Source organism: Perognathus longimembris, chromosome 10 (assembly GCF_023159225.1).
Source record: "Perognathus longimembris pacificus isolate PPM17 chromosome 10, ASM2315922v1, whole genome shotgun sequence".
NCBI classification, from domain to species: domain Eukaryota; kingdom Metazoa; phylum Chordata; class Mammalia; order Rodentia; family Heteromyidae; genus Perognathus; species Perognathus longimembris.
This window is the reverse complement of record NC_063170.1, coordinates 25972786-25998175: the sequence shown is the minus strand read 5'-3', so window position 1 is coordinate 25998175 and position 25390 is coordinate 25972786. Positions and strand designations below refer to the sequence as shown.

The following is a 25390-nucleotide window of genomic DNA, read 5'->3' as shown; positions in this document are numbered from 1 at the left end:
TAACTTCTGGAAAACTGGAAGTGGTGCTGTGGGTGAAAGTGGTGGAGGGCTTGCCTTGAGCAAAAAAGCCCAGGCCCCAAGTTCAAGCTCCATGACTGACCAAAAAAATAACCCCAACACCCCAAACCTCTTTTCATGGCCTGGGGGTCAGGGGCCAGCCTTGTCGATGCTTCCACACTGGCTGCTGCCCTCCCTTCTCAGCCCCTGCAGAAGCTGCGGAGTTTGGGGCTGTGGGGTACCATGGGCTTCCTTTCTGGGGGCTTATGGCCCCCACAGGTGGACTTGTCAAGGGGCAGGCAAGGCACTCAGTACCTAGTGCTGGTTATTGCTTGGCTGACTGACGTTGCCTGTCCTGCCTGCCCACTGCTGCTAGCCTCACCTCCAACCCCTTTTCCATAGAGGCGGCCAGGTACCTCTTAGTCTTACAAGGCCTAGGGACTCAATACGGCAGGGGCTGTGTCTCCGTCTCGGGCCCTTGGGATGGCACGGGGGGGGGGGGGGGCAGGCAGTCCTCCCTGGTGCTGCGGCTCAGGCCAGGGCTGCACTACTCAGGGAAAGGCTGCTGTGGAGGTGTGGGTGGCATTTTGTTCCAAGGTGGCCCTTCCTTGCTTCATATGTACAAGGTGAGCACTTTACCACTAGGCCACATTCCCAGGTCTTGCCTAGCTTTAAAAAGAAAAAATTTCAGAATCCCCTGTGGTTGTGGGACCGGCCGGCGGCCCCCAAGGCCTGGCCACGATGCTGAAGGCCCAAGTCCTCTTTGTGGGGCCCTGCAAGAGTGGGAAAACCATTTTGGCCAACTTTCTGACTGAATCTTCAGACATCACAGAGTCTTCAGACATCAGCAAATACAACCCAACCCAAGGGGTGGTGATCCTAGAATTCGAAAATCCAAATGTAACCAGCAACAATAAAGGCATGGGGTGTGAATTTGAGCTCTGCGGTGGTACCCTGAAGTTCGAGTCCTGCTGGCCAGCCCTGATGAAGGACGCTCATAGGGTGGTGATTGTCTTCAATGCTGACATCCCAAGTCACCTGAAGGAGATCAAGATGTGGTATTCCTGCTTTTTTCAGCAGCAGTTCCTCCAGGATGCCCAGTGTCTGCTTGTCGCACACCACAAGCCAGGCTCCGGAGGGGACATGGGGAACCTGGCTTTGGCACCGCCCTTGGCCAAGCTGAAGCTAGTTCACTCCAAGACCCTGAAGAGATCTGGATGGAATTTGTTAAATATTTAAAAAGCATCATCAATTCTGTGTCTGAGAGCAGAGACAGGGAGGAGATGTTAATTTTTACCTGACTTTCTCACAATAAAATCCACTTCTTCTCTATGCAGAACTAAGCTCTCATCCAGGGAGGGACCCATGCTTCCTTCTTTCTGCCTTGTTCCTACTGAAGAGACTCTTTATATCTTCTAGAAGGTTCCTGTCAGTCCCACCTAGGGACTGACCCATAGCCCTCTAGCCTCAAGTATATTTGAACTTGGAAAGATGCTATCACAGATTCTGACTTCCTGGCCTAAGACCTTTCTGAAGAGCTAGAAATTTGGGGGCGATTTTCCCCTTCACATTTTTCAGAATTGTTACTACCATAGTCCCAAAACACAACAGCTGTTTAATAATTCATACATGCTGGCTTGGATATGACTTTTTCCCCCCTTGGGCACTGGGGCTTGAATTCGGGTCCTTATGCTCTTTTTGTACTCAAGATTGGCCCTCTACCACTTGAGCCATGGCACCACTTCCAGCTTTTTGCCAGTTAATTGGAGATAAGGGTTTCATGGACTTTCCTGCCTGGGCTGGCTTTGAACCATGAGATCTCAGCCTCCTGAGTAGTTAGGATTAGAGCCATGAGCTGCTTATGTTGGGCTTAATAGTATGTCCTCTTCCATTTGGGGCTTGACAGTCTCCATCCTAGACCCTCAGCATGTATCTATCTCTACTGCATCAGCAGAACGCCCTTCACCCAGACCTGAACTTGACTCTGCCTACACGCTATCTTCAGCATCCAGCTGGGTACGAGAAGTACCTCCTGCTTCTCCTCCCATGACTATATAAATATGCCCCTGAACAAAGACAGGTGCCATTCCTCCCTCTCCCGTGAGAGAATTGGCCTTGTCAACCCCGCTGGCAATAAACTCCTTTTGCTCTTAAAAAAAAAAAATTCAGACAAGGAATCACTACATTGTCCTGGATGGCCTGAAATTCCTATCACTTATCTTTTAACTGGGCCACTTTTTTTTTCTTTTTGGTTTCTGGTTAGTCTTTATATATCCTGGGGCGGAATGCTTATCAGTTCAGTGTGGTACGAATATCTTTAATCCGTGGCTTTCATCTGTTCCCTCTTTCTTTGGAATTCCCAGGCCTGGGAGACTTTTGTTGAAAGTTAGGCTCCCTAGGAGGTGCTCTTATCCCTCATGGGGTTTCTGTAACAACCTGAGGCTGTGGATCCTACTTCTGTCCACCAGAGGGCGCACGGTTGGGGCAGCTGCTAGCTCTCAGTACAGGGCCTGCCTCCGAAACAGCATCTGTGTTCAGTTCTTGTTGGCCTGTATGTGATGCCGCTGCTGGGGGACGTGTTGTTCACAGTGTGGTCACCCCACGTGCAGACAGAGCAGCAGAGGTGTGGTGGCAGGAAAAGGGAGGGGGCAGGAGGCCCAGAAGAGGAATGCTAGCTTTGAAATGGGGAGAGGCACACCCTCGCTTTGAGGAGCTCACACAGCAGTTGGGGTGTCAAGAGAAAAGAAGATACTACCAGGGTCCCTAGTCATGATCTAAGAGCGTATCCCTTGGGTCAGGATGGATTCTCCCCCGACCCCTTTACTTTTAGACCTTCTCAGTCTTCTGTCTCACCACTGAGATCCTTGTGAGCCCAGTGAGAAACTGAGGCCTGGCATGAAGAAAGAGGTGGAGCTGGTGGCTCACACCTGTAATCCTAGCCACTCAGGAGGCTGAGAGCTGACAATTGTGGTTCAAATCCAGCCTGGCCAGGAACTCTGTGAGACTGTTATCTCTAGCTGGAAGTGGAGTTGTGGCTCAAGTGGTAGAGCACCAGCCTTGAGCAAAATAAAAGCTCAGGGACAGCACCCAGGCCTTGAGTTCAACCCGCCAGTACTGTCTCTCTCTCTCTCTCTCTCTCTCTCTCTCTCTCTCACACACACACACACACACACACACACACACACACACACACACACACACACGGGTTGGTGAGTCCTGAGCTTCTGTGCCAGTGGCTGCTGGGACTGTGTGGTTTGGAATTGGAGCTTCCTGGTGGAGCTTGGGCCTCGCCCTGCCCTGTACCCCACAGGGCAGATGTGAGGTAGAGAAAGATCTCTTGGGCCATGTCCTGGGCTGCCTCACTGCCTGTGGAGTTCAGGGAGTCCCAGGGAGGTGAAGCGCCCTGTCTGGGAGTGGCTGAGCCAGGATGAGGCTCCGTGCCAGCTTGGCTGCCTCTAATTGCTTATTAAGGATGCATTTACTCCTGCTTGGAGCAGCCGTCTTGGGGCTTCTAATGGAGGTTTTTGGTTCATGTTTTATTATTATATTTTTTTTCAAAATTGTTCCAGTCTCAAGCTTCAAATTTCCATGAAGTCATTGGGGCTTGGAGCCTGGACTGGCGGCGCCCCCACCCCTGTGGAGGGCTCGTGGCTGGGAGAGGGCCTGCACAGTAGAGGCGAGCAAGCAGCTGAACAGGAGTGGAGTGGAGTGCAGGGCCGGGCTTTGGCCCTGCTGCCTCCGGAGCAGGAAGTGGTGGGTCCCAGAGGTGACTCATGCTCCTTAGGTAGCCAGCGGAGGGAGCTGCACATGTGTGAGACTGGACGCCTTCAGAAGGACAGGCAAGGGCCCAGACACCTCCCTGCGGGCTCAGAGCCCTGTCCATCCGGCTGCTGTGGGGCCCAGGAGAGCCAGGTAACATAGGGTTCAGGGATGGAGTGGCATATCCTCTGTAGCCTAGGCCTGAGGGGACAGGCCCAGTGCCCCACTTGGGTGGGAGGGAGGGAGGAAGGGAGGGAGCTAATCTGTCTGTGGGCCTGGCTGTGGGGGGACTGGCAGGGCGAGCTGGGAGTGAGGCTCCCCATCTCCTCTGGGGCAGACAGTTGGGCGGGGCGGCTCCATGTCTGGGGAACTGAGACAACTGGCCCCCAGCTTTCCCGGCCAGACAAAGTGCCGTGAGCACGGCGGTGGTGTGGCTCACTTAGTGATCTAGGAACCGCAGGCTCTCAGATGACCACATTTCCTTTGAAGGTTGTAATTTTGCATTTACAAGTTATGCTCTTCTAACAGAAAGTAAAAAGAAAAAGATGGAGAGGAAACTTAATTTCTAAAAGAAAAACAATCGTAATTTTAAAAATTAAAATCCTATGCGAGTGGAGAGTGGGGTGTGGCTAGGGGTAGAGTATTTACTTAAGCCCCAGGGTTCCATGCCCAGTGCTTCAAATAAGAGAGAAAGAAGAGAAATATTGGAAGTGGTGCATGCCCAAGAGACAGAAGCCTATCACCCAGCACAGGGCGGAGCAGGTGCCTCCTCCCCAAGCCGCCCTCGGGCCCGGGAGCAGGGACTGCAGGAGGGTGGCAGTGTGCCTGGATGTGCGGCCAGGCCAGGCCAGGCCTCAACCACAGGACTGGAGGCCACAGTTGGGCTGGCACTGCCCAGGTGTAACAGCGGGGGTCATGGGTGCTGGGCCGTGGGTGGACATGGGCCCCACCAGTGGCTCCCAGAGTGGGGGCTGTGTTCCACAGGGGGTCTCAGAGGATCATGTCTATATGCGAATGAACACGTTTAAATAAGGGTGCTTGTTTTCGTGGGTTTAGGACACACTCTGACCTGTCTGGGACAGGCTGATGGGAGACCCAAGTCTCGGGGTGGGGTAGGGGCTGAGGGGCAGGAGGAGGTGCTGCAGGGAGCACTGTACTGAAGTGAGGGGGGTGGCGATGTCTTCCTATCTCTAGTAAACCTTGGTCTTCTGAATTTTTTCTGTGGCTCTGGGGTTTTGTTGGAAGAAGTGCCCCCTCGCCCCCCAGATTGGGATGAGGGGCAGTCCTGTAGGATCTCCACGCTGGGAGGGGCCTGGAGTTCCCAGATGGACTTTGGGGGGATGAAGTAGATGGTGAGAGATGGGGGCACAATGACAGGCCAAAGATGTTTCTCTGAAGGAAAGACCAGGGGCCTCAGGGACCTGCACTCTTCTTTACAGTTGGAGATACCTGGATTGATCCCTTCCTGCTCCCACCCCCAACATGGTAGGCATCATTTACCCCCATTGGACAGGAGAGGTGAAGGCCCAGGGTGGCGCTGCTTTGTCCTGGCTTCCCAGGCCTCTGGTGCCCACCACAGTGTGCCGAGCCTCAGGGATTGGGGGCAGAGGGGCAGAATGCCATGCTGGGCCTTCAGTGAAGCTGGTGGGGCAGAGCTCAGAACAGGGCCCTGGCTGTATGAAGACTAAGGCGAGGTGGCCTCCTGGGCCTCATGTGGCCCTCTTTCTGGACCTGCCAGGTGGCACAGGGCCCTCCCTCCACATGGCTGGGGCCTTCTTGGATGTGTGGCTAGGTTCTGTTCCCGCAGGGAGGTGGGTGACCCAAGCCATTCTGCTCTGCTGGGGCTGAGTGACAGCTCTGCTCTGCTGTGACTGGCAGATCTGTCCCTAGGTTCTGCCCCTCATTCTCTCCTGTGCTGAGGGGACCGCCACATTCCCTCTTCTTTTGTTCCGGCATCAGGGCAGGGCTTAGCTGTCCCCCACCCCCCCACCCCAACCCCAGGAAGCAGGCATGGCTGCCTGCTAGGGTGCAGAAGAGGGAGGTATTCCTTGGGCCAAACAGAGGTGTGAATGAGGCCACAGCAGGGCCTGGGGCCTGGCTCCCACCCCCGAGCTGGATTCCACTCTGGGTCTCACATCTGTGAGCTAGGCTGTGTGGATGCCTATATATCAGGTGGGTGGAAGGGTTGGCAAGGCGGTGGCATGACAGAGTGGCCTGAGTGGAAATGTGCGTCACTAACACTACCACAGAGCTCTGCTTAGGCTTGGTTGGGAGATGACGTTTCTGGGGGTCTCTGGGAAGTGAGGATGGGCAGTACCAGGCAAGGGGTCTATCTATTAGCCTGCCTCCCTGTAACTCTCTGCTGCTGTTTCCTAATCTCTAAAACAGCCAGTGCTGGGTGATTAATGAGGGGGCCCAGTGCTTCCCAGGCATCTGAAACTAGGTGCTCTGGAAAAGGAAAGGCAGAAGTCCCTGCAGCCTGAGTGTGGGGTGAGCCTGTCAGCCCCTCCTTTGTCCAGGAACCTCCTGTCCTGCCAAGGAGGGTGGCATGGAGCCCCCAGCTAGCCATAGGCATCCAGTTGACTTGCCACTGCCCCCGGGTTTCGTAACTGCTTTATTATGGCTGGGCATTGCCCAACACTGGGCACAGACCCACTTGGCTGAAACCTGCCATTCCCTGCTGTCTCCAGGAAGCCTTTCTGGAAAAGACTAGATAGTGGGAGGAAAGCCTGGACTAGGAATACATCCTAGGTGGTCTGTCTTCCCGCGGAGATACCTGGGGCCAGATTCTCCTGCAGTCACTTGCTCTTCCCAGGCATTTCCTCAAGAGACTCCTGGGGTCAGGCTGAGCTGGGGATGGCTGAGCTGGGCCTGGGAGATGAGGCGTCTGGCCATGATACTTCCCTGGGTGAATTAAACCCTTCCTCTGGCTTCTGAGGTCCAGGCTTGGCCCCATCCGTCCCCAGTGCTGCTCCTGGACCATCGCTAGGACTTGTCACCAGATAGACCAGGCATTCCCCTGGTCTCCCTTGTTGTGTGGTATCCACTAGCCTGGTCTGGGCTTGTATCCCCATCAAATGCCCTATTGCCCCAGAGAAGGGGCTCCGTTGCATCTGCTCCTGAGTCAGCTGCTGGGGAGCCATTGCCCTGCCCCTGGGCTCTGCTGTGAGCCCCTCTTGGCTCCTCTGGAAGGAATTCCCTGCCTCTGAGCCTAAGGAAAAGGGAGGTACAGTGCAACCTCTGCTGAAGTCACCCCAGATTTGAGCCATATGTCTTTGCCCCAACTTGGGCTTGGTGTCAGTGTGTTTCTCTGGTTGGAGCTATGTAGAGGTGCTGTCCACAAGCATGTACCCTGCGCATCGGTGTGACTTGGGGCCCTGGCGGTGGTTTTGTCCCTGGGAGCTGTGGCCTCTGTCTTCTGGCCTCAGTTCTCCCCACCTCTGGAGCATCCACCCTGGCTCTACCTCTTCCAGATTGCAAGGGTCCTGTCCTCCCTGCCCAGGCCTCCCACACCAGTTTCCAGGGGTTTGGCAGCAGGGGAGGATAGCCCTGTGAAGTCACTGCAGGCGCTGCTCTCAGGGGCCTGGCTGCAGGGAGGCCGCCTACACTGAAATACCCAGACTCCCCAGAGCCCTTGTGCTGTGCCCAGAGAGGCGCTGCCCCTTCCACACCCCACCTTGACTGCTGTCTGGCCAGATTTCTGGGTAGGAGATGAAGGAGAACAGTTTTGGGGTCTGACAGGAAGTGGCACTGGGACTCACGGGCCTTGAAGTATGTTCTTTTCCCATCAAGATTTCTGGTGTTTGGAGCCAACTGATGTTACCCTCACTGGTTGCACTGTTGTGTGCCAGCCTCTGTGTGAAGCCCTGGGGGTGGGTATCGTGGGCAGCCATTCCTTTGTCCAGGAGGCTGAGACACAAAGAAGTAATGACCTGCTCCTCAGCATAGAGCTGGGATGTGCGGCCTGCTCTTCAGTCCTGGGCTTGCTGTCCCCTGGCTGGCTCTGCCATTTCTTTTCTTTTTCTTTTCTTTTTTTGTCAGACATGAGGCTTGAACTCAGGGCCTGGGCACTGTCCCTGGCTTCTTTTTGCTCAAGGCTAGTACTCTAGGACTTTGAGCCACAGCTCTACTTCCACTGGTGGTTAATTGGAGATGAATCTTAAGGAGCAGGGTGTTGGTGGCTCTTGCCTGTCATCCTAGCTACTCAGGAGATTGAGATCTGAGGATCTCAGTTCAAGGACAGGAAAGTCCATGAGACTTCTTCTTTTTTTTTTTTTTTTTGCCAGTCCTGGGGCTTGAACTCAGGGCCTGGGCACTGTCCCTGGCTTCTTTTTTCTCAAGGCTAGCACTCTACCACTTGAGCCACAGTGCCACTTCCAGCCTTTTCTGTTTATGTGGTGGTGAGAAATCGAACCCAGGGCTTCATGCATGTTAGGCAAGCACTCTACCACTAAGCCACATTCCCAGCTCACCATGAGACTCTTATCTCCACTTAACCACCTGAAAACTGAAAGTCGATCTGTGGTTCAAAATGGTAGAGCAGTAGATTTGAGTGACAAAGCTCAGGGACAGTACCTAGGCCCTGAGTTCAAGTTCCAAGACTGACAAAAAAAAAGTCTTTTTTGCTGTGGCTGGCTTTGAACCTCCATCCTCAGATCTCAGCCTCCTGAGCAGCTGGGATTACAGATGTGAGACACTAGTGTCGGCTTTCCCTTTCTTCTTGTAGTGAGCTTACCGCCCAGCATGCACCACCCAGGTCCTCAAGTCTGTCCTGTTTATGAGGCTCCAGATCCTCCCCCCTCCCAGTCTGGGGGTGGGGTGGAACAAGAGAGCTCTTGTTGTGGGGTCTGGGGCTCTAAGCTGTCTGGGGATGGAGGACCTGTGGTACAGTGATATTTGTTTTGCTAGTAGAATAGATAATAGGCTGAGAGGGGATTTGTCTTCACTATGCAGGTGGGAGACTGAGTCTCCAAAGGCACATGGGCTGCCGGGAGTGGGATGGGCGTGGGGCAGCCTGGCTGGAGGAGATGATGGCATGGAAGGGCGCCAGGAGTTTAAGAGGAGCTTAGGGTGAGGGGGTGGGCAGTGGTTTTAGGCCTAGGCTGGGGATGAGAGGGTGGGGCTTATTTGGGGAAGTGAGCTGGGTCAAACCCTGTAGCCACTGAGAAGCCCGGAGGCTGTGAGGAAGGTCTGGGCCAGGGGTGAGCACCACTGGGGTTTGGTGTTTTGGGGGGTCCTGGGCATGTGTGGGGAGCCATAGGGAACAATCCTGGGGGCAGGGGTTCCTGGGGATTGAGCTGCATGACATGCTCTCCGCACCCAGCCCGCTGCCTGGCTGGGGAAGTTGGAGTGTGGACCGTGAAGGACCAGGAGTGGGCCCCTCTTCAGGGAACCTCCACGGGAGCCTGCCTGCCTCATCCACCCACCCGCCTGCCCGGGTGGGGTGCAGTTCCGGAAGTCGCTGTGGCTTGGGGTGTGGGGCTCTTCCGGCTCTCAGCCTGGCCTCCTGGGGCAGCCCCTGCCCCCACCTGCCCATGCCCCAGGGGGCTCCAGGACCCCAGGAAGGATCTTGGCATCTTGGATTAGAGGTGAATTGGATGGCCTGGGCTAGCTGGTGCCTTGGGCTGATGGGGCAGCCTGGGCAGCAGCACCCCCTGGGCTCCCTGCTTGGGCACCCTGGAGGAGGCAGGCCCAGACATAGGGGAGGAGCTGGCTAGGCCACAGTGCTGGGGAGAGTGGAGACACATCCGTGCCATGGCTCTGCCTTGGGGCACAGGCTTCCAGCCCCTGCACTTGTCTGTGGTGGAGGGGACACGGAGGCACAGTGTGGGGGAGGCAGGAAATGACACCGGAGTGGCTTTCCCTGGTTGGTACTGGGCACTGTCTTCCAGCTTGCTTCCCCATCCAGGAACTGCCGTGGGTGTGGGGTGGGCTCAGTGGAGCCCCATTTTCTTCAGCCTCCCTTCTCCCTCCCTCCACAAGGCTGGTCCCTGGGCTACTGCAGGTGAACATCTGGTGTGCCTTTCTAGCCTGACCCAGGGTCAGGTGGGGGTTCCTCAAGCTGTCAGAAAGGAGAATGGGTAGAAGAACCACAGCTGCCCAAGGGCACTTCGGTGGGGAGGAGCCCCAAGTCGGGTCTTAGAGACATCCAAGTCAGCCCCCAAAACATTGATGAGGAGTCTAGCTGTGTTTAATCCCACAGACTACTTTTCTGCAGGACTCCGCAGAGCCTTTATTTTTGCATTGCCTAGAGGGGAAGAGGAGGTAGAGCTGGCACCAGCGGTAGTCAGGGACGGCTGTGGATGTGTGTTGTTCTCCATGGCCTCAGTGCTGGGCAGAGCTCACCATGAGAGCTGCAGACAGGGTTAAGAGAGAGGCTGGGCCTGGGGGAGGGAAAGGTGGGAGTGCTTCCGACCAGGGAGCTTTGCACCAGCAGTGAGAATCCAAGTCTGGCTGGTCCTGTGTGGAGGGGGCTGCAGGTCCTCTGCCTGCCTGCCAGTCATGTCCAGAGGGCTCAGGTGGCTTTCTGTGTGTCAGGGTGCCTGTGCTGCCTGTGAGCTCCCCCTGCTCAGACCAGTACCCTTACTGCCTGACCCGGTTACTGCTAGGCCAGTGGCAGCCTAGCTACTGCTCAGGGTCCTGGGGCTGTGCTGGTGTAGAGGCCACTGCCGTGCATAAGCTGGGGGCCAGGCCACTCAATTGGAGTAGGGGTGAGCCTCCCAGCAGGGCCATGGCTCCTGGCCCACGCACTCATGTCTGCTTGATGACAGTAGGTGCCCCCCACCATCCCAGCCGTGGGTACTCTGTGCCTGATGCAGCTTAGCACCCAGCTTGAGTGACCCCATGAAGCCCTTGCAGAGCCCTGAGTGTAAAGTGGCTGTTCTCCCTCAGGAAAGTGAGGCACAGAGGTCATGAAGCTTAGGGCCTGATCCATGTGGGTTCTTTTCTTTTAATTAAGAATTTCTTAATTGTGAGGCACTGGGGTGGTTCATGCCTACAATCCTAGCTGCTCAGGGAGCTGAGATCTGAAGATTCCCATTTGAAGCCAGCCTGGGCTGACAAGTCCTTGAGATTATTACCTCCAATATTAATCAACAGAAAGCAAGAAGTGGGGGTGGGGCTCAAGTGGTAAATTGCTTCCTTGAAGGAAAGAGCCCCTGAATTCAGGCCCTAGCCCTGTCCCCCCTCCAAATATGTCTTCATTGTGCAAACAATGTGACAGTAGAAATAGAAACTGAAAATGAGAAGGGGGACTTAGCTACTCCACAAAACAACTCTTATTTTCCCAGGTGCTGGTCAAAGTTTTTAATCTGTGCAGGCATTGCTTGGTCTATTGGGTTTTTATTCCCTCATAAGGATGTAGTGTATCGAAAGGTGGTCTGTAATTAAAATTGAGCTTTTTGACGGTAGACACACGGTTTTCAGCCATTTTCTGTTGTATGTCATCCCAGCTGGATGTTGCAGCACACGTGTGAGTGTTAGGAGGGAAGATTATGTGAAGCAGATGTGGTAAGTCAAAGGTGTGTGTGTTGTTAGTGACTTCCTGCCTCCCCTGGGGGTCTTGCTGACTCATTCCTGTCTACCAGGGAATCTGAGGACCTGTTTCCAGCACAGAAATGCACCCAGCCATTAGGAAAGGCACTGATCTTTGCAAACTAGATTTACTAGTTTTAAGCTGGATTTCTTACTATGGATAAAGTCATTCATCTGCTCTCCAGATGTTTAAAAGTAATTTGAATTGCCTCTTTGGTGACCTTTCTGTTCATCTCCTCCCATTTGCCTACTGGATTCTTGGTCATTTTTATCTGTAGGAGTTCTTTGCATATGACGGTGATTAGTTATACATTGTAAGTATGTTTCTCTTCTCTGTCCTTTGTGTCTTCCTTATACTTTTGGCAGTTTTGTTGTTTTTGTATTGTTTTGTATAGGAAAGATTTTGTTAATTTGTACAACTGAACGTATCAGTCTTTTCTTTGTGGCTTTTGTGTCTGGTTAGAAGGGCCTTACTCACTCTGGTGTTATTCAGGCCGTCTCTTGTCTGTCTTTGGTCATAATCCTGTAGAGGTTATGACTGGTTGGCTCTGTCCTCTGGGCTGTTGCCTGTGAAAACAGGCGACTTGCAGGGAACGAACGAGTTAAGGCCCCAAAATGCTTTGCTTCTACTGTTTGGGTACTGAGTACTGGGGCTCTTCCTCCACCTTCTATCCCTTTCAAGCCTGTCTTGTAGCCCCTTTGTCTGGGCGAGTCCCTGGACAGGGCCTGGTCATCGGCAGTCTCCTGACTGCCCCTGGGGCCCCACTGAGGTCTCCAGGCCAGCTCAACTTCCCCTTTCTGCCCTTCCTTATCAAGGAAAAAGGGAAAAATCTGTCCAGTGTGGGTGTGAAAGTGTTTCCATTTGAAAGAGGGGGTGGTGCTGACGGAGGGCAGCAGCGCTTAAATGAATCACCTATGGTAGAATTTGGGGTGAGAGTGAAGGGAAAAATGCTGATGTTCCTTCCAGCCTAGGCGTCTGGTGATTGGTTAGTCAGTTAATAAGCACTGTTGCTTGGATACCACTTCTAGCTCAGTCCTAGCAGACACTGGGGGTGGGGCCTCGGCTTTGGCCTGCCTTCTGCCTGCTGGGAGCTTGTGCCTAAGCAGCTTCCTCCTGGCCCTGCTGAGCACAGATAAAACAGTGAACGAATGAAGGAGTGAATAATGAGCTCTTAACCTTCTTCAGAATGTCAGGAGAGCTGGCAACTCATGTCATATTTGTCATGTTTGCAATGTGTGCGTGTGTGCATGTGTTTGTGCATGAGTGTGCACTGGTCCTAGGCCTGAACTCAGGGCCTAGATGCTGTCTCTGAGGTATTTTGCTCAAGGCTGGTGTTCTACCAATTGTGCCACAGCTCCATTTCCAGCTTTTTTGGTAGTTAATTGGAGATAAGAGTTTCATGGATTTCTCTGCCCAGCCTGGCTTTGAACTGTGATTCTTAGATCTCAGCCTCATGAATAGCTAGGATTATAGGCTTGAGCCACTGGTATCAGGCTCATGTTTGCATTTTGAGGGAGAGACTTTAAATATACCCCTAGAACTTGCCATCAGGGGCTGGGGGATCCTCTGTCTTTCCCCTTCCATGGGTCCTGATTTCTCATGTGTTTCACAGAGTTGGCCTGGAGCTGGCCTTCAAAGGTGTGATACATTACTCCTTGGCAAGAGGAGAAACTGAGGCCCAAGTCTAGCAAGAGGCTTGTCCAGGGTTTACAAAGCAGGCTGCTGACCGGCACCTGGGCTTCTTGACTCAGGACTGTAGTCCCTGGGGGCTGAGGTCAGCCTGTGTTTGGAGGGAGCTGTGCCTGCCAGTTGGGGGCTTTGCAGGCTGCTTTCATGAGCTGGGGTGGGGGGGAGTGGTGGTGGTGGTAGAGGTCTTGGGGAGCCTGCCACTTTCATCTCTGTCCAGGTTGGACTTCTCAGTAGGGCTGTGGCCCCACCGGGCTTCTTCCAGCTGCTGGGCACCTAGCCTTCTCGGGGCTCATACACTGCTTTGTCTTGCAAACTTGCCAATCGTGACTTTGTAGTCCCTGTGGCCATCTTCACCCCTTTATGGATGAGAAAAGTGGAGCTGACTGTGAGGTGACATGAACACTTCTGCAGGTGTTCAGCAGGAAGCAGGGGAAGAGGGGAATGTGGGAGGTGGGGTTGGCTTCCAGAGAGGAGTCCTCCAGGGCCAGGTGGGGACCTGGTCCTGCAGGGCAAAGGAGCCTCAATGGGGTCCATGGACCCCGCCTTCTTGGTCTGGGCCTAGTTGGGAAGAGGGCAGGAACAGGCCTGGCATTTTGAGATGATCTGGGCTTTGAGATTGCAGCACTGTGTAGGTGACAGTTGGAGGATGACCCCGTGGTCCTAGCTCCTAAGTGTGTGACCTCTCTGTGCCTCAGTTCCCATGCCTGTGAAGTGGGAAGGGCACTGGGTCAGAGCTCAGAAGTTTGCCTATGGCTCAATTGCAGCACTGGAGGCAGCAGGAAGGCCAGAGCCCACAGACTACTTGTTGGGCTTCCTTTACATATAGCAGACCCCAAGCTCCCTAACTTCCTCCAGGGGGGTCTTGGGGCCCATTGGAGCCGATGTGATTCCCCTGTGCCTGGGTTTTCTTCTCTGTGGCCACAGGTTGCTGTGGCCTGGCTGGGTCTAGGCTATGGAGCCTGTGCACAGTGACAGGAGTGTAAGTGGGGGCAGGGGAGCGGGCACTTCTGGCTGTGTCTGCAGGACCTACTCTTAATGGCTAAGTAGGACTCCTCCCCCCACCCTGCCACACAGCCCTGGAAGGCCCTGAGGGCTATCTGGCTGTAACAAACTGAATCAGAAAGCCCAGCATAGATCTTGGGACTTTATCTGCAAGTGACAGAAACCAAGGCTGGCTTGATCTGTGAAGACTGTTCTGAGTGTCTGCCCTGTTCTGCAGTGTACTTGGGCTGCCTGTGTTTCAGGCACAGTTGGAATCTGGCTCTCTAGCAGGTTGGGCAGGCCTCTGCCTCTGGTTCTCCACAGTGATTTCATTTTCAGGTGCACTGCTATTGTCTTACCCTCCTTTCTCCCAGCTTAGTGACAATTCCAAAGAGGATTGTCACAGAAATGATCTTGGTGACTGGGCTTGGAATGGATTGTGGTGACCTAACCAGAATGGGCCTCTAGGACCCCAGGGGACCCAAAGCTTCCTAGCAGAAGTAGGCAACATCGTTCTCTTGATCTGTACCATCATGGGGTGCTCTCCTATGAAAACCAAGGCTGTTGGCCCTGCCCTTCCAGCAGGTTGTGGTGAGGTATAGACAGCAGCCAGGGGCCGCTGGACTCAGGTAGAGGGGCTCTGATCTTCCCAGGAGGCTTGGAGTTTAGATGGGAACCAGAGGTGGGCTCCCTGCAGCTGGGAGGAGGCTGGGGCTGGAGGAAGGAAGGAGCCTTCTGATGAGGCGATGAGCCTCTGTACCAGGTGTGCAAGTTGAGGCATGAGGCCAGCATGGCGGAGAGGGCAAAGTGCTCCTCCATGCAGTGTGTGTGCAGGGCTTCCTGGTTGCAGCTGAGTGAGCAGCTGGAAGAAGAGCCGGTGATGGTCAGGGGCCTCTGAACCTCTGCACCTGCCCTGGTAGGTGTCTCAGGCTGGCTACTGGGGAGGAGCTGGCTTCGGGAGGTGTTGGCACCGTGGACTCGCACTCTCTCCAGCAGGGGATGCAATGCCTTCCCTTCTGACAGCCCTGCCTTGCAGTGCTGCTCCATTGCAGGAGCTGGATGAGTTCCTGTGTCCAGTGTAGCCCCTGCCCCGCCCTGTCTACTTCCTTTCCCCAACCATTGCCTAGGGAGTAGCCTAATTAGGTCCCCAGGAGGAGTGTTTACTGGCCACGGGCCCTCATGAGCCTCTCAGTGGTTTGTGCCTCAGTGCTGGCTTAGCTGGGCTGTGTGTGTCCCAGCATCTGGAACAGATGCTGAGTGTGTGGGTGAGTGTGCATGTGTGTGGCTTGACCTGCACACAGGCTCCTGCAAACTCCTGCCTCTGGTCTCAGGCTTTCCCTGGAGAGGCATTTGGGCCCCCTGTGCTTTGGTGTTTATCATCAGGCTAGATAGGCAGGCAGGATTTGGGGTGGGGGGGTGCACGTGCCTGTGTACATGTGTGTGCATGTGTGCTCTGGCCTCTGGGTTGACAGTGGGGGAAGGCTGGGCCTCTGAGTTGTGGTGTGGGAGCTGGCAGGTATGAGTTGGAATCTTAACCCTTGACCAAGCGGCCCACGCTGTGTGATCTTAGGCAAGCCACCCTGCCTTTCTGTGCTCAGCTCCTTATCTGTGAAAGGCCAGCCTCCGTGGGTGCAGATGAGTGTAAAAGTGCATACAGATGCCTGGCCTGGCAGGAACGGACATTGTGGTTAGTTGTGAGCTACTTAGGGGTGCCCTGGCTTAGGTGCTGCCAGGGGTAGGGGCCTTAACTAGTTTTACAAATCCCATAGCTCAGGGGTAGATGTATTTAGTTGGCGCTCAGTCACATCTCTTGTGGAATAAAGACTGATTTAATTTAGAGGTGGCAAATTGCTAAACTATACCACTTAAAGCTTAAAGGGGTGACACTGCCCAAAAAGAAATGTACTCATTACCTGACTTATGCAACTGTAACCCCTGTGTACATTGCCTTTCTAATAACAAAATATTAAGATAAAAAACTTAAAAATTAGCTGCCAATGTTTAGAAATCACTGTTTTGTCATGTATCGGGCTTAATCTCCACATCTCCCCTGGGGAGATGCCAAGCCTCCAATTGTGGGGGACAATCGGCTCTGCGCGCTTCTCCCGCTGGCGGGAGGACAGAGTGTGTCTCTGTCGGGCTAAGCTGAGAAGAGTTAGGGCTGCCAAAATCCCCGCGTGTCCCCAGCCCCTCTTAAGTTTAAGAGACGACATTCACACGGAGATCCTGGGGGAGCCGCCCGATGGTCCGCTGGCTTCCAAAGGATTTTATGCAAGGGAGGGGTTTATATAACAGTAACGGTGGCAGGAAGAGGAGGGACTAACTGGGTATTAACGATTGGCTAGTGAACTGTCCATCACGGTGCTGTTACGGAACTTCCTCTATGGGCGGAGACCACAGCCCCCCAAGGACCGGGCCTCTGGGGTCTCCGGCTGTCATTACCGGACATGTGCTCGCAGAGAGGGTGGGGCTGGTTTGGCATTTCTTCCGGTTTTGGACCTGGAAGGAGATGGGAGGGGCTAGCAGCCAAGCAGCCCCTGGGCTGGAGAAGGGGCCTGTCTCTTAGGTATAGGCAAACCCCGACAGTCATGGAAGCCAGTCCTGTGGCTGTCTGAATGCTTTGGCCCGTGGGCCACCTAGCCAGAGCTTGGAAGGTCACCTTTTCTCCGTGGCTTGTGGACCTCTGTGGGTACAGGAGCCACAACTCAGGACCTGGGCACTGTCCCTTAGCGCGCGTGCGTGTGCGCGCGCGCGCGAGTGTGTGTGTGTGTGTGTGTGTGTGTGATGGGACCTAAACTCAGGGCCTGGGCACTGTCCCTGAGCTTTTCACTCAAGGCTAGTGCTCTGCCCCTTTTAGTCACAGCTTTACTTCTGGTTTTCTGGTGGTTAATTGGAGATAAGATTTGCATGGACTTTGCTGCTTGGGCTGGCTTTGAACTGCAGTCCTCAGATCTCAGCCTTCTGAGCAGCTAGGATTACTGGTGTGAACCACCAGTGGGTGCCCTGCCCCCCTTAACATTTTTGCCCTAGGCTAGCACTCTGCCACACGAGCCACAGCTCCACTTCTGGCTTGTTGCTGGTTTATTGGAAATAAGAGTCTCACAAACTTCTCTGCCCAGGCTGGTTTTGAACTGTAATCCTCAAATCTCAGCCTCCTGAGAAGCTCAGAATGCAAACATGAATTGCTGGTTCCTGGTTATTTTTAGTTTTAGTTTTTTGCCCATCCCAGGGCTTGAACTCAGGGCCTGAGCACTGTCCCTGAGCATCTTTTGTTCAAGGCCAAGCCGGAAGTGGCGCTGTGGCTCAAGTGGCAGAGTGCTAGCCTTGAGCAAAAAGAAGCCAGGAACAGTGCCCAGGCCCTGAGTCCAAGCCCCAAGACTGGCAAAAAGCAAAACAAAACAAAAACAAAACCTTTTAAAATTGTGTCAAGGGGTCCTTTTAAGAGAATTCAAGGCTGGGTATGGTGGCTCATGCTTGTAGTCCCAGCTGATGCATGGGAAGCATAGATTAGAAGATTACTGTCTGAGGCTCTACCTGAAAAATAACTAGAGCAAAAGAGGACTAGAGGGCTGGAGATGTGGCTCAGTGACATTGTGCCACCTAGCAAGCACGGCGTCTGAGTTCAAACCCGAATGCTGAGGTAAAAGAAAAAGGATACACAGTGTCCTATGGAGGATTTACATCACACAGATGTGGGGATGCTCTGGTTGAAGTGGGCATAGGGGCTGAGCCTGTGCCCTCAGCCTCCCTGGCCTACCTGGGACACGTGGCTAGCCTCAAGTCCCTGCAGCTGCCAGGGTCAGTGGGGAGCCAGTGGAGCTGAAGGCACAAGACTCAGTGAGCCACCTCAGGAAGCCAGTGAGTGGACCAGCCTGGACGCAGCCCAGCCCCATGCTCACCCGCTTGCGATGGGGCCACTCCATTTGTGAGCACTGGTGCATAATTAGGCCTCCATGTGGAAAAAGAAGTGAGCTTCAAGTCCTACCTCACACACACACAACAGGCCCTAGTAGGTCACAAGCCTGACCTGGTTTGGGGGGTTGGGGCGAGTATATGTCAGACTTCAGGAGCAGTGGTGAGCACACGGGGCTTGGATTCAGGGCCTGGGCACTATCCCTGAGCTTTTTTTCTTGTTATCCTCAAGGCTAGTGCTCTACCATTTGAGCCACAGATCCTCTGCCAGCTTTTTGGTGGTTAATTGGAGATAAGAATTTCATGGACTTTCCTGCCTGGGCTGGCTTTGAACCACGATCCTCAGATATCAGTCTCCTGAGTAGCTAGGATTACAGGTGTGAGCCCAGCTATAGTTTTATTAAAAATTTCCTGTGGTGGAACTTGGGTTTGAACTCAGGCACTCACATTTGCTAGGCAGGTGCTCTACCACTTGAACATTTTTGCTTTAGTTATTTTTTCAGGAGACTAGCCTTGGACCACTATTCTCCTACCCCTATCTCCCCTGTAGATGAGATCACAGGTGAATCACTGTGCCTGGCTTACTGGTTGAGATGAGTCTTGCTAATTTTTTGCCCAGAATGGCCTCATACTCTGCTTTGGAGCAACTAGGATTATAGACATCCACACCTGACCTGCATAGTTAATTTTTAATGAATTTGAATTCACTTGTAAATAGCCACACATGGCTAGTAGCTACCTTAAGGGTTACTATAATTCTAGAAAGGCCTCCCTCGGTCCTGTTCTCCTCATGCCAGCCCTGCCATGGCAAATCCTGGGTCTGCTTTGTCTCCACAGAGCTGAGGATTTCTTGTGTCTGCTCAGCCAGTCCTGAATGCCCCGGAAGATGCTGGTGGCGCAGTGAAGGCAACCTGGTGGCTGGGGCAGTGCAGCCGCATTTTCCATGGAGCTGCAGGCCCCAGAGGCCTCTGCCCAGCTCCTCCCTCCAGCACTGGAGAGGCCTGAGGCATAGGCTCAGTGAGGAGAGTACTGTGGACAGTTGGCCCCTGGCTGTGGGAGCTCCTGAGCCAGTTGGTGGGCCAGGGCCCTGGGGAGGAGGAAGATGCCAGCCAAGGGGCGCTACTTCCTCAATGAGGGGGAGGAGGGCCCTGACCAGGCTGCCCTCTATGAGAAGTACCGGCTCACCAGCCAGCACAGACCACTGCTGCTGGTGCTGCTGCTGGTGGCAGTTGTTGCCTGCATTGCGCTCATCGCCATCACCTTCAGCCATGAGGTGAGTCTCTGGGCAGCCTCAGGCTGCACATCGGGGGGAGGGGGTTCCAATGTTCTCCTGAGCTCAGGCCAACTGTTAACTTTCCCAAAGTCTCAGATGTCTCCCCTTGAGATACTCTCCGGAGTTCAGGGTGCCAAAAGACAGGTCAGTGTGAAATGAATTTAACGTCTGGAGAGGTATTAGGTATTGCATTCATTGGGCCAAATAAATTGTCCTCCCTTTTACCGCTGTGAAATTTGATCTGCTACAGACCTGAGTTCAGGGAGAGATGGCTGTGTATCTGTCATTCTTCCATCCTTCCCAGACCATGGCAGACATCAGTAATCAATACCTGCGCTTCTGAGCCTATCTCAGAATTCTTCACACAGCTGCCACCAACCTCTCTAACCTTGGCTTGCTGCAGCCACTACCTGAGTGCAGTTATGCAGCCCTTGGCATGTGACATATGACTGGGTCCCTGCAATTTTAATTTTCTTATTAATTAGTGTAAATTTGATTAGAGAACTCAGGAAGAGGACAGATTGTAAAAAGTTAATCTGTGTCAAATGGCTGGAGTCCTTCAGGGGTCCTGACAGAGCCCAGGCTTGGGTGACTGTATACAGGATACTTGCTTCTGGTCACCCCCCAGATCAGCGTCTCTCCTCCTGGGGCTGTGGGGATGTGGGGCTCCAGGGACTCTGGGTGCAGTGCCAGCTATAGGACCTCTTCTTGGCCCTTCCATCACCCTCTGTGCCTTTGTTTGAGCACTTGCCTGTGGGGAATGCCTGCTTTCGTCCCTCAGCATCTTCTGCTCCTGGAAGAATCAGTTGCAACCTCTCCTTTGCCAGGTGCTTTCTCAGTCTTTGCCTAGGAGGAGGCCCTGCTCTGGGGCTCCTCTCATGTCACCTGTCACCTTTAGGTGTGCGCAGAGCCCAGCTCTGCCTCCTGGAGCCATGATATCCCAGGGTGGGGTGAGGAGGACGCTAGGGTGCTGACGAGACCAGGAAGGGTAGCCCTAGTGGAGGTGACAGCCTCACAGGCTTGAGATGAGGAGAAGTGGAGGCACCAGACATGAGGCCAGGCAGGCTTCCAGGAGGAGCTGGCACCCAGGACAAAGGCCAGGCATTCTGTGTCTGTTTGCTCCCCCAGGACCCTTCTGGACACCAGGCCGTCCTGGGCACAGCGTTCTTCACACTCGTGGTGTTCACAGCTCTCTACGTGCTGGTGTACATTGAGTGGCTTGTGCAGCGATGGCTGTGGGCCCTGGCACTGCTTATCTGGGCCTGCTTCATGATGCTGGGCTACATCCTGGTGTGGGACTCTTGGCAGAGGGCAGCCTACGCGTTTGAGCAGGTAACAGGGTGGGAGCCCATCTGGCAAGGCCATTTGGGGATGCGCCTGTGCCCCTGAGTGGCTGTGGCTCTGAGCTGTGGCTCTGAGAGTAGGACAGGCCCCGGGCTTCCTCAGCCTCTCCAGCCTCTGTGTTGATGGGGCTAAGGTAGGAGCAGTGTCCACTTCTGGCTGGGATGTTTCTTTGTTTTATTTTATTCTAGTCTATCTTATTTTATTTTATGCTAGTCCTAGGGCCTTGAACTCAGGGCTTAAGTGCTATTCCTGGGCTTTTTTTTTTTTTTTTTTTTGCTCAAGGCTAATGCTCTGCCATTTGAGCCACAGCTCTGCTTTCAGCTTTTTCGAGTTTAGTTGGAGGTAAGAGTCTCACAGACCTTTCTGCCTGGGCTGGCTTTGAACTGTGATCCTTAGATCTCAGCCTCCTGAGTGTATAGGAGTATAGGTGTGAGCCACTGGCCTTGGCTGGCTGGGGTGTTTTTGAGTGGTCTGTAGAGATGACAGAGGGCAAGAAGGCACCAAATGGCTCCTGTGCCCAAAAGGGCTGAGGGCCAGGCATGCTGGGCCTGGAGCCCCAGGAGAAGCCACTGCGTTCTCTCCCGTGCTGCTCCCCTCTGAGTTAGCTGCCTCAGCCAAGGACAGGCTTGCTCTTTTCTTTTGTTTTTGGTCTGAGACCAGGACTTGAACTCCTGATGCTTTTGTTCATTGGCTAACTGGGCCTTGTCTCCATCCCCAAGAGCCTGTTCCCAGTCAGCTGGAGCCCTAGCCCATGTCGCCCTGGATGGCCATGGCCGTCAAGGGTGCTGCACTGCTCCTTCTCTGTGGCTGGGTGGGCGAAGCTCTTGAAACCCATAGCCTGCAGGCTGTGGGGGGACTGGGGCTGGCTGGAAGGGGAGGAGGGAAGAGGGTGGCCGTGGGGGCAGCAGGCCACCATCCAGCCCATCAGGGCAAGCTCCCTGGGTCACAGGCACATCAGCTTCAGCATGTAGGTAGTGATGGATACCGTGGCGGAGGCTGTCTTGGGAAGAGGGGAAGGACACCCTGAGAACAGGGGGCCTAGGTGGGGCCTTCCCAGGCAGTGTGGAGACTCCAGCCTCTCAGCCTGTTGTCCCTAGGTGCCGTTCTTCCTGTTCATCATCTTTGTGGGGTACACGCTGCTGCCCCTCAGCATGAGGGGGGCCGTTGCCGTGGGGGTGCTCTCCTCTGCATCACACCTCCTGGTGTTCGGAGCTCTGCTGGAGGTCTTCACGAAGCCCATTGTCAAGGTGGGGCTGCAGGTGAGTGGTGGGCTGGGGACAGGCCGAGGCTACTGAGGAGGGCATGGGCCACCCAGGCCCAGTGTGGGGAAAATGGCCCCCAAGTCCTCAGTGCCGGCCTCCGCTCCCCAGGCTTCTGTGCCCCTGTGGCCCTGGGACCCACCTGCTGGCTCACGGCATTGCTGTGGCATGAGTTCCCGCTCCCCAGGCTGGGTCAGGGCATGGGGTGTCCGGGGCTGTGTCTGTGCTTTTGTGTTGAGTGGACAGACGTCCACATAGGTCGGTGGGGCTTAGCAACACAGTGTCCTTGAGGGTGTCTGCTCCCAGTGCTTGAGGCACCCAGCTGCTGGGTCCTGTGTCTGGGTGACCAATGCCCTTTGCACTTGCCTCAGTCTCTGCTCTGGGAGGGGTTCACTCTCTCCCCCCAGAAGTTCTAGCTCCCCAGGCTCTGGTGTCTGAGCCCCACTTGACAGGACAAGCCCTAGGGATGCAGAGAAGACCCAGGTCCTGTAGCTACAGATGACATAGGAGACCAGCTACTGTCTGGGCCTCAGTTTCCCTGAGTGGGCTGGGGTAGGTGGGTAGGTGCAGGGTGGCCTCAGAACCTGCCATGGGGAGGGTGCTGGGGTGGAGTGGACAAGTCCAGCTAGATGCTGAGCCCAGCCCTCGGCCCCTTCCAGCTGCTGGCCAACGCCATCATTTTCCTGGGTGGGAACTTCACGGGCGCCTTCCACAAGCACCAGATGCAGGACGCCTCCCGGGACCTCTTCACCTACACAGTCAAGTGCATCCAGATCCGCCGGAAGCTGCGTGTGGAAAAGCGTCAGCAGGTGAGAGGCCCTGCTTCCCCAGGGGGCCACCTCCCAATAGAGGGGCACGAGGCGCTTGTTGAGAGCCATGTGCATGGTGTTCACGCATTGACCCCCACACAGGTCTTTAGGGGGCTGCTGGGATGGCAGGCTGTGTGTCCACCTGGGCCAGTGCTGGGCATAGCAAACAGAGAATATGGGCACAGTGGGCAAGAGGGCAGCGGGCTAGTTTCCACGTAGGCCAGCCTGGAGTGTGATACCGCCCTGCTTGTCCTTCCTGGTCCCTCTGCTGGTCTGCCCACCATGCCCAGGAGAACCTGCTGCTGTCTGTGTTGCCAGCCCACATCTCCATGGGCATGAAGCTAGCCATCATCGAGCGGCTCAAGGAGGGCGGAGGCCGCCGCTACATGCCCGACCACAACTTCCACAGCCTCTATGTGAAGCGGCACCAGAATGTCAGGTGGGTGATGGGCACCCCTGCCAAGCAGGGCAGCGCTCCACGTCCCGGGCCGAGGGAGGTGGCCTCCTGCCTCTCCTCCCCAGCGGCATCCACCAGTGGCCCATGCTCGTCTTGTCCGGGCGGCAGGAGCTTGCAGACGGGAACAGGGAGGTCTGCTAGAAATCCTGGCTCTGTTCTCCGAGCCTGGGAGTCTTCCCTCCTGTCTAGCAGAGGTGAGGGCACCGGGCTGCCCCAGGAGAGCCTTGCTCTCTGCCTTCCACTGTGGTGGGTTGGGTCCTGCCCCTCTTGCCCCTGTGGGGGCTGAGGAAGGCAGGGGCAGCGTGGGTCCGAGGCTGGGTAGCCACTGCCTGACCTGGCCCCCCACCCCCACCCCAGCATCCTGTACGCAGACATCGTGGGCTTCACGCGGCTGGCCAGCGACTGCTCCCCCAAGGAGCTGGTGGTGGTGCTGAATGAACTCTTCGGCAAGTTTGACCAGATTGCCAAGGTGAGCCCTGAAGGCCGTGTACTGACCACCACAGAGCCTCTGCTGCCTCCTCCACAGGAGGAACAGGACTAGAGGCTATCCCAGAAGCCAGCCTCCTGGGGAGATGTGGGCTTGGGTGGCTGCAGCAGTCAGGACCTGGTTCCTGCTCCAGAGACCAGGGGAGACACTGACAACATACACCCCAAGAGCCACAGGGCCCAGCAACTCCGCAGGGCGAAGAGGAAGAGATGGAGGGGGGACTGGTGGCCTTGGCCTCACCTGGTGGCCTAGGAGGTGCAGAAGACATGGTCTGAAGCAGAGTCTGTGAATGACAAGACCTGGATAGGGCCACAGTGTCAGGCATGCATGGAGGGATGGCGGGGGTGGTGAGGAGACGGCCAGCCTCGGCCTGCCTTCCTGCTGCCCACGGCCCTCAGCCTGTGTGCTTTACAGAAGTCTGCAGAAGTCTAGCCAGGTGTCAGTCAGGGTGGGCTTCCTGGAAGCTGTGGCTGTGGACTAGCATGGGGGCAGCTAGGTGCCTTCTGGACCGGCAAGGAGGAGTGTGAGAAGGTGGGGTTGTGAGCTGAGGTCTCAGGCACAGCCGTCTTTTCCTTGCAGAGAAGCCCAAGCCCAGCCTTGGTGATGTGGCCGGCGCCCTCCCTCCTCACTGACCCCCCCCACCTACCACATACCTGGCCTCCCCATCCTGTTCATCACAAACATTGCTCAGAGGGGCCACACCTTAGCGGGCGCTGGCTTCCCACACAGCCACAGGCTGGCAGGCCAGTCCCATCAGCCATCGAATCCAGAATTTACCTCCTTCCAAGAGCAAGGCTCAAAACCTGCCCCAACAAGCAAGGGTCAGGGACACGGTGGGCTGCTCGTCTGTGGAGGGGCTGCGATGGCCCAGGCCTCCGCTGGGTCAGTGGTGTTCCTGCACCTGAGTAGGGGTGAGGGGTGAGGCTGCTGGAACCCAACCCTCTCCACACTGCCCTTGAGCTTCTCTGGACACTCAAGAGCTTGGCATGTCACCAGTGTGGTGGCTCACACCCGAAACCCTAGCTATGCAAGAGGCTGAGATCTGAGGATCACAGTTCAAAGCCAGCCATGCAGGAAAGTCCATGAGACTCTTACCTCCAATAAATCACCAGAAAGCTGGAAGTGGAGCTGTGGCTCAAGTGGTAGTGTGCTAGCCTTGAGCAAAAAAAGCACCCAGGCCATGAGTTCAGGCCCCAGGTTTGGCAAATAAAAGCCCAAAACACAAGAGCTTGCTTGGCATGTGCCAATCAGGGCCAGGGAAGCAAGAAGCACTGGGCACACGCCGACACTGGGTGGCTGGAGGAGGGCTGGGTAGAAGGGACTGTCTGCAGGGACACAGCGAATCTGGGCTGCTTTGTGTCTGGGCCCTGTGTCAGTGGCGCCAGCAGTCACTGCTAGGGCAGGGCCTGCCTCCACCAGCCCCTGTTGGCCCTGCCACACTGAGGATAAGGGGCCTGGTCATCGTAGCCGCATCACACATCCTCCTGCAGTCCTCCAGAGCCCCTTCCTTCCCGAACATTTCCCTTTCCTGGCTCTCCTCCCCACTTTTGTGCTGCTCTGCCTCCGCTTGCCCAGCCTGGCAGCATGGCACCTCTTGGCCAGACACCTGTTGACCATGGCTTACGGACCCCCAATTTTACACAGCCCCCTGGGCCTCCCTGGCTGCCTAGCTGGCTGCTCAGCAGCTTTCTAGCACAGGGCCCTTGCACATGCCTGGAATGCTCTTCCTCTGGGTGCTGGTGTGGCTTGCTCGCCCTGTTCCACTGTGTCTGGCTCAGCCGTCACCTTCACCGGGAGGCCTCTGGCTTCTTGGGCCTTTTGAGTGCCGCTGGCACCTCGCCCTTGGCACAGCATCGACTGCGCAGGCTGACGCCTGTATTGTGAACCTA

General features: G+C 55.2%; 1 protein-coding gene and 1 pseudogene across 8 annotated transcripts in view; both read left to right on the top strand.

The window, feature by feature from the left end:
- Window positions 1-738: 738 nt before the first annotated feature.
- Window positions 739-1570, top strand: LOC125358481 (annotated as a pseudogene).
- A 2156-nt stretch (window positions 1571-3726) lies between these two features.
- The window catches only part of Adcy7 (adenylate cyclase 7), a 35877-nt gene continuing 14213 nt past the window's right edge, over window positions 3727-25390 (top strand). For 3 of the 8 annotated variants that reach the window (XM_048355645.1, XM_048355644.1, XM_048355641.1), the window contains exons 1-7: window positions 3728-3909; window positions 18710-19145; window positions 20274-20477; window positions 21587-21748; window positions 22408-22557; window positions 22848-22996; window positions 23372-23483. In XM_048355645.1, coding sequence (XP_048211602.1) covers window positions 18975-19145; window positions 20274-20477; window positions 21587-21748; window positions 22408-22557; window positions 22848-22996; window positions 23372-23483 — 948 coding nt within the window. In that variant the 5' untranslated portion in view covers window positions 3728-3909; window positions 18710-18974. Of the gene's footprint in view, window positions 3910-8935; window positions 8958-11081; window positions 11604-18709; window positions 19146-20273; window positions 20478-21586; window positions 21749-22407; window positions 22558-22847; window positions 22997-23371; window positions 23484-25390 lie in introns of those variants that run through there. The other 5 variants (XR_007212314.1, XM_048355647.1, XM_048355643.1 and 2 more) reach the window with 4 other exon arrangements.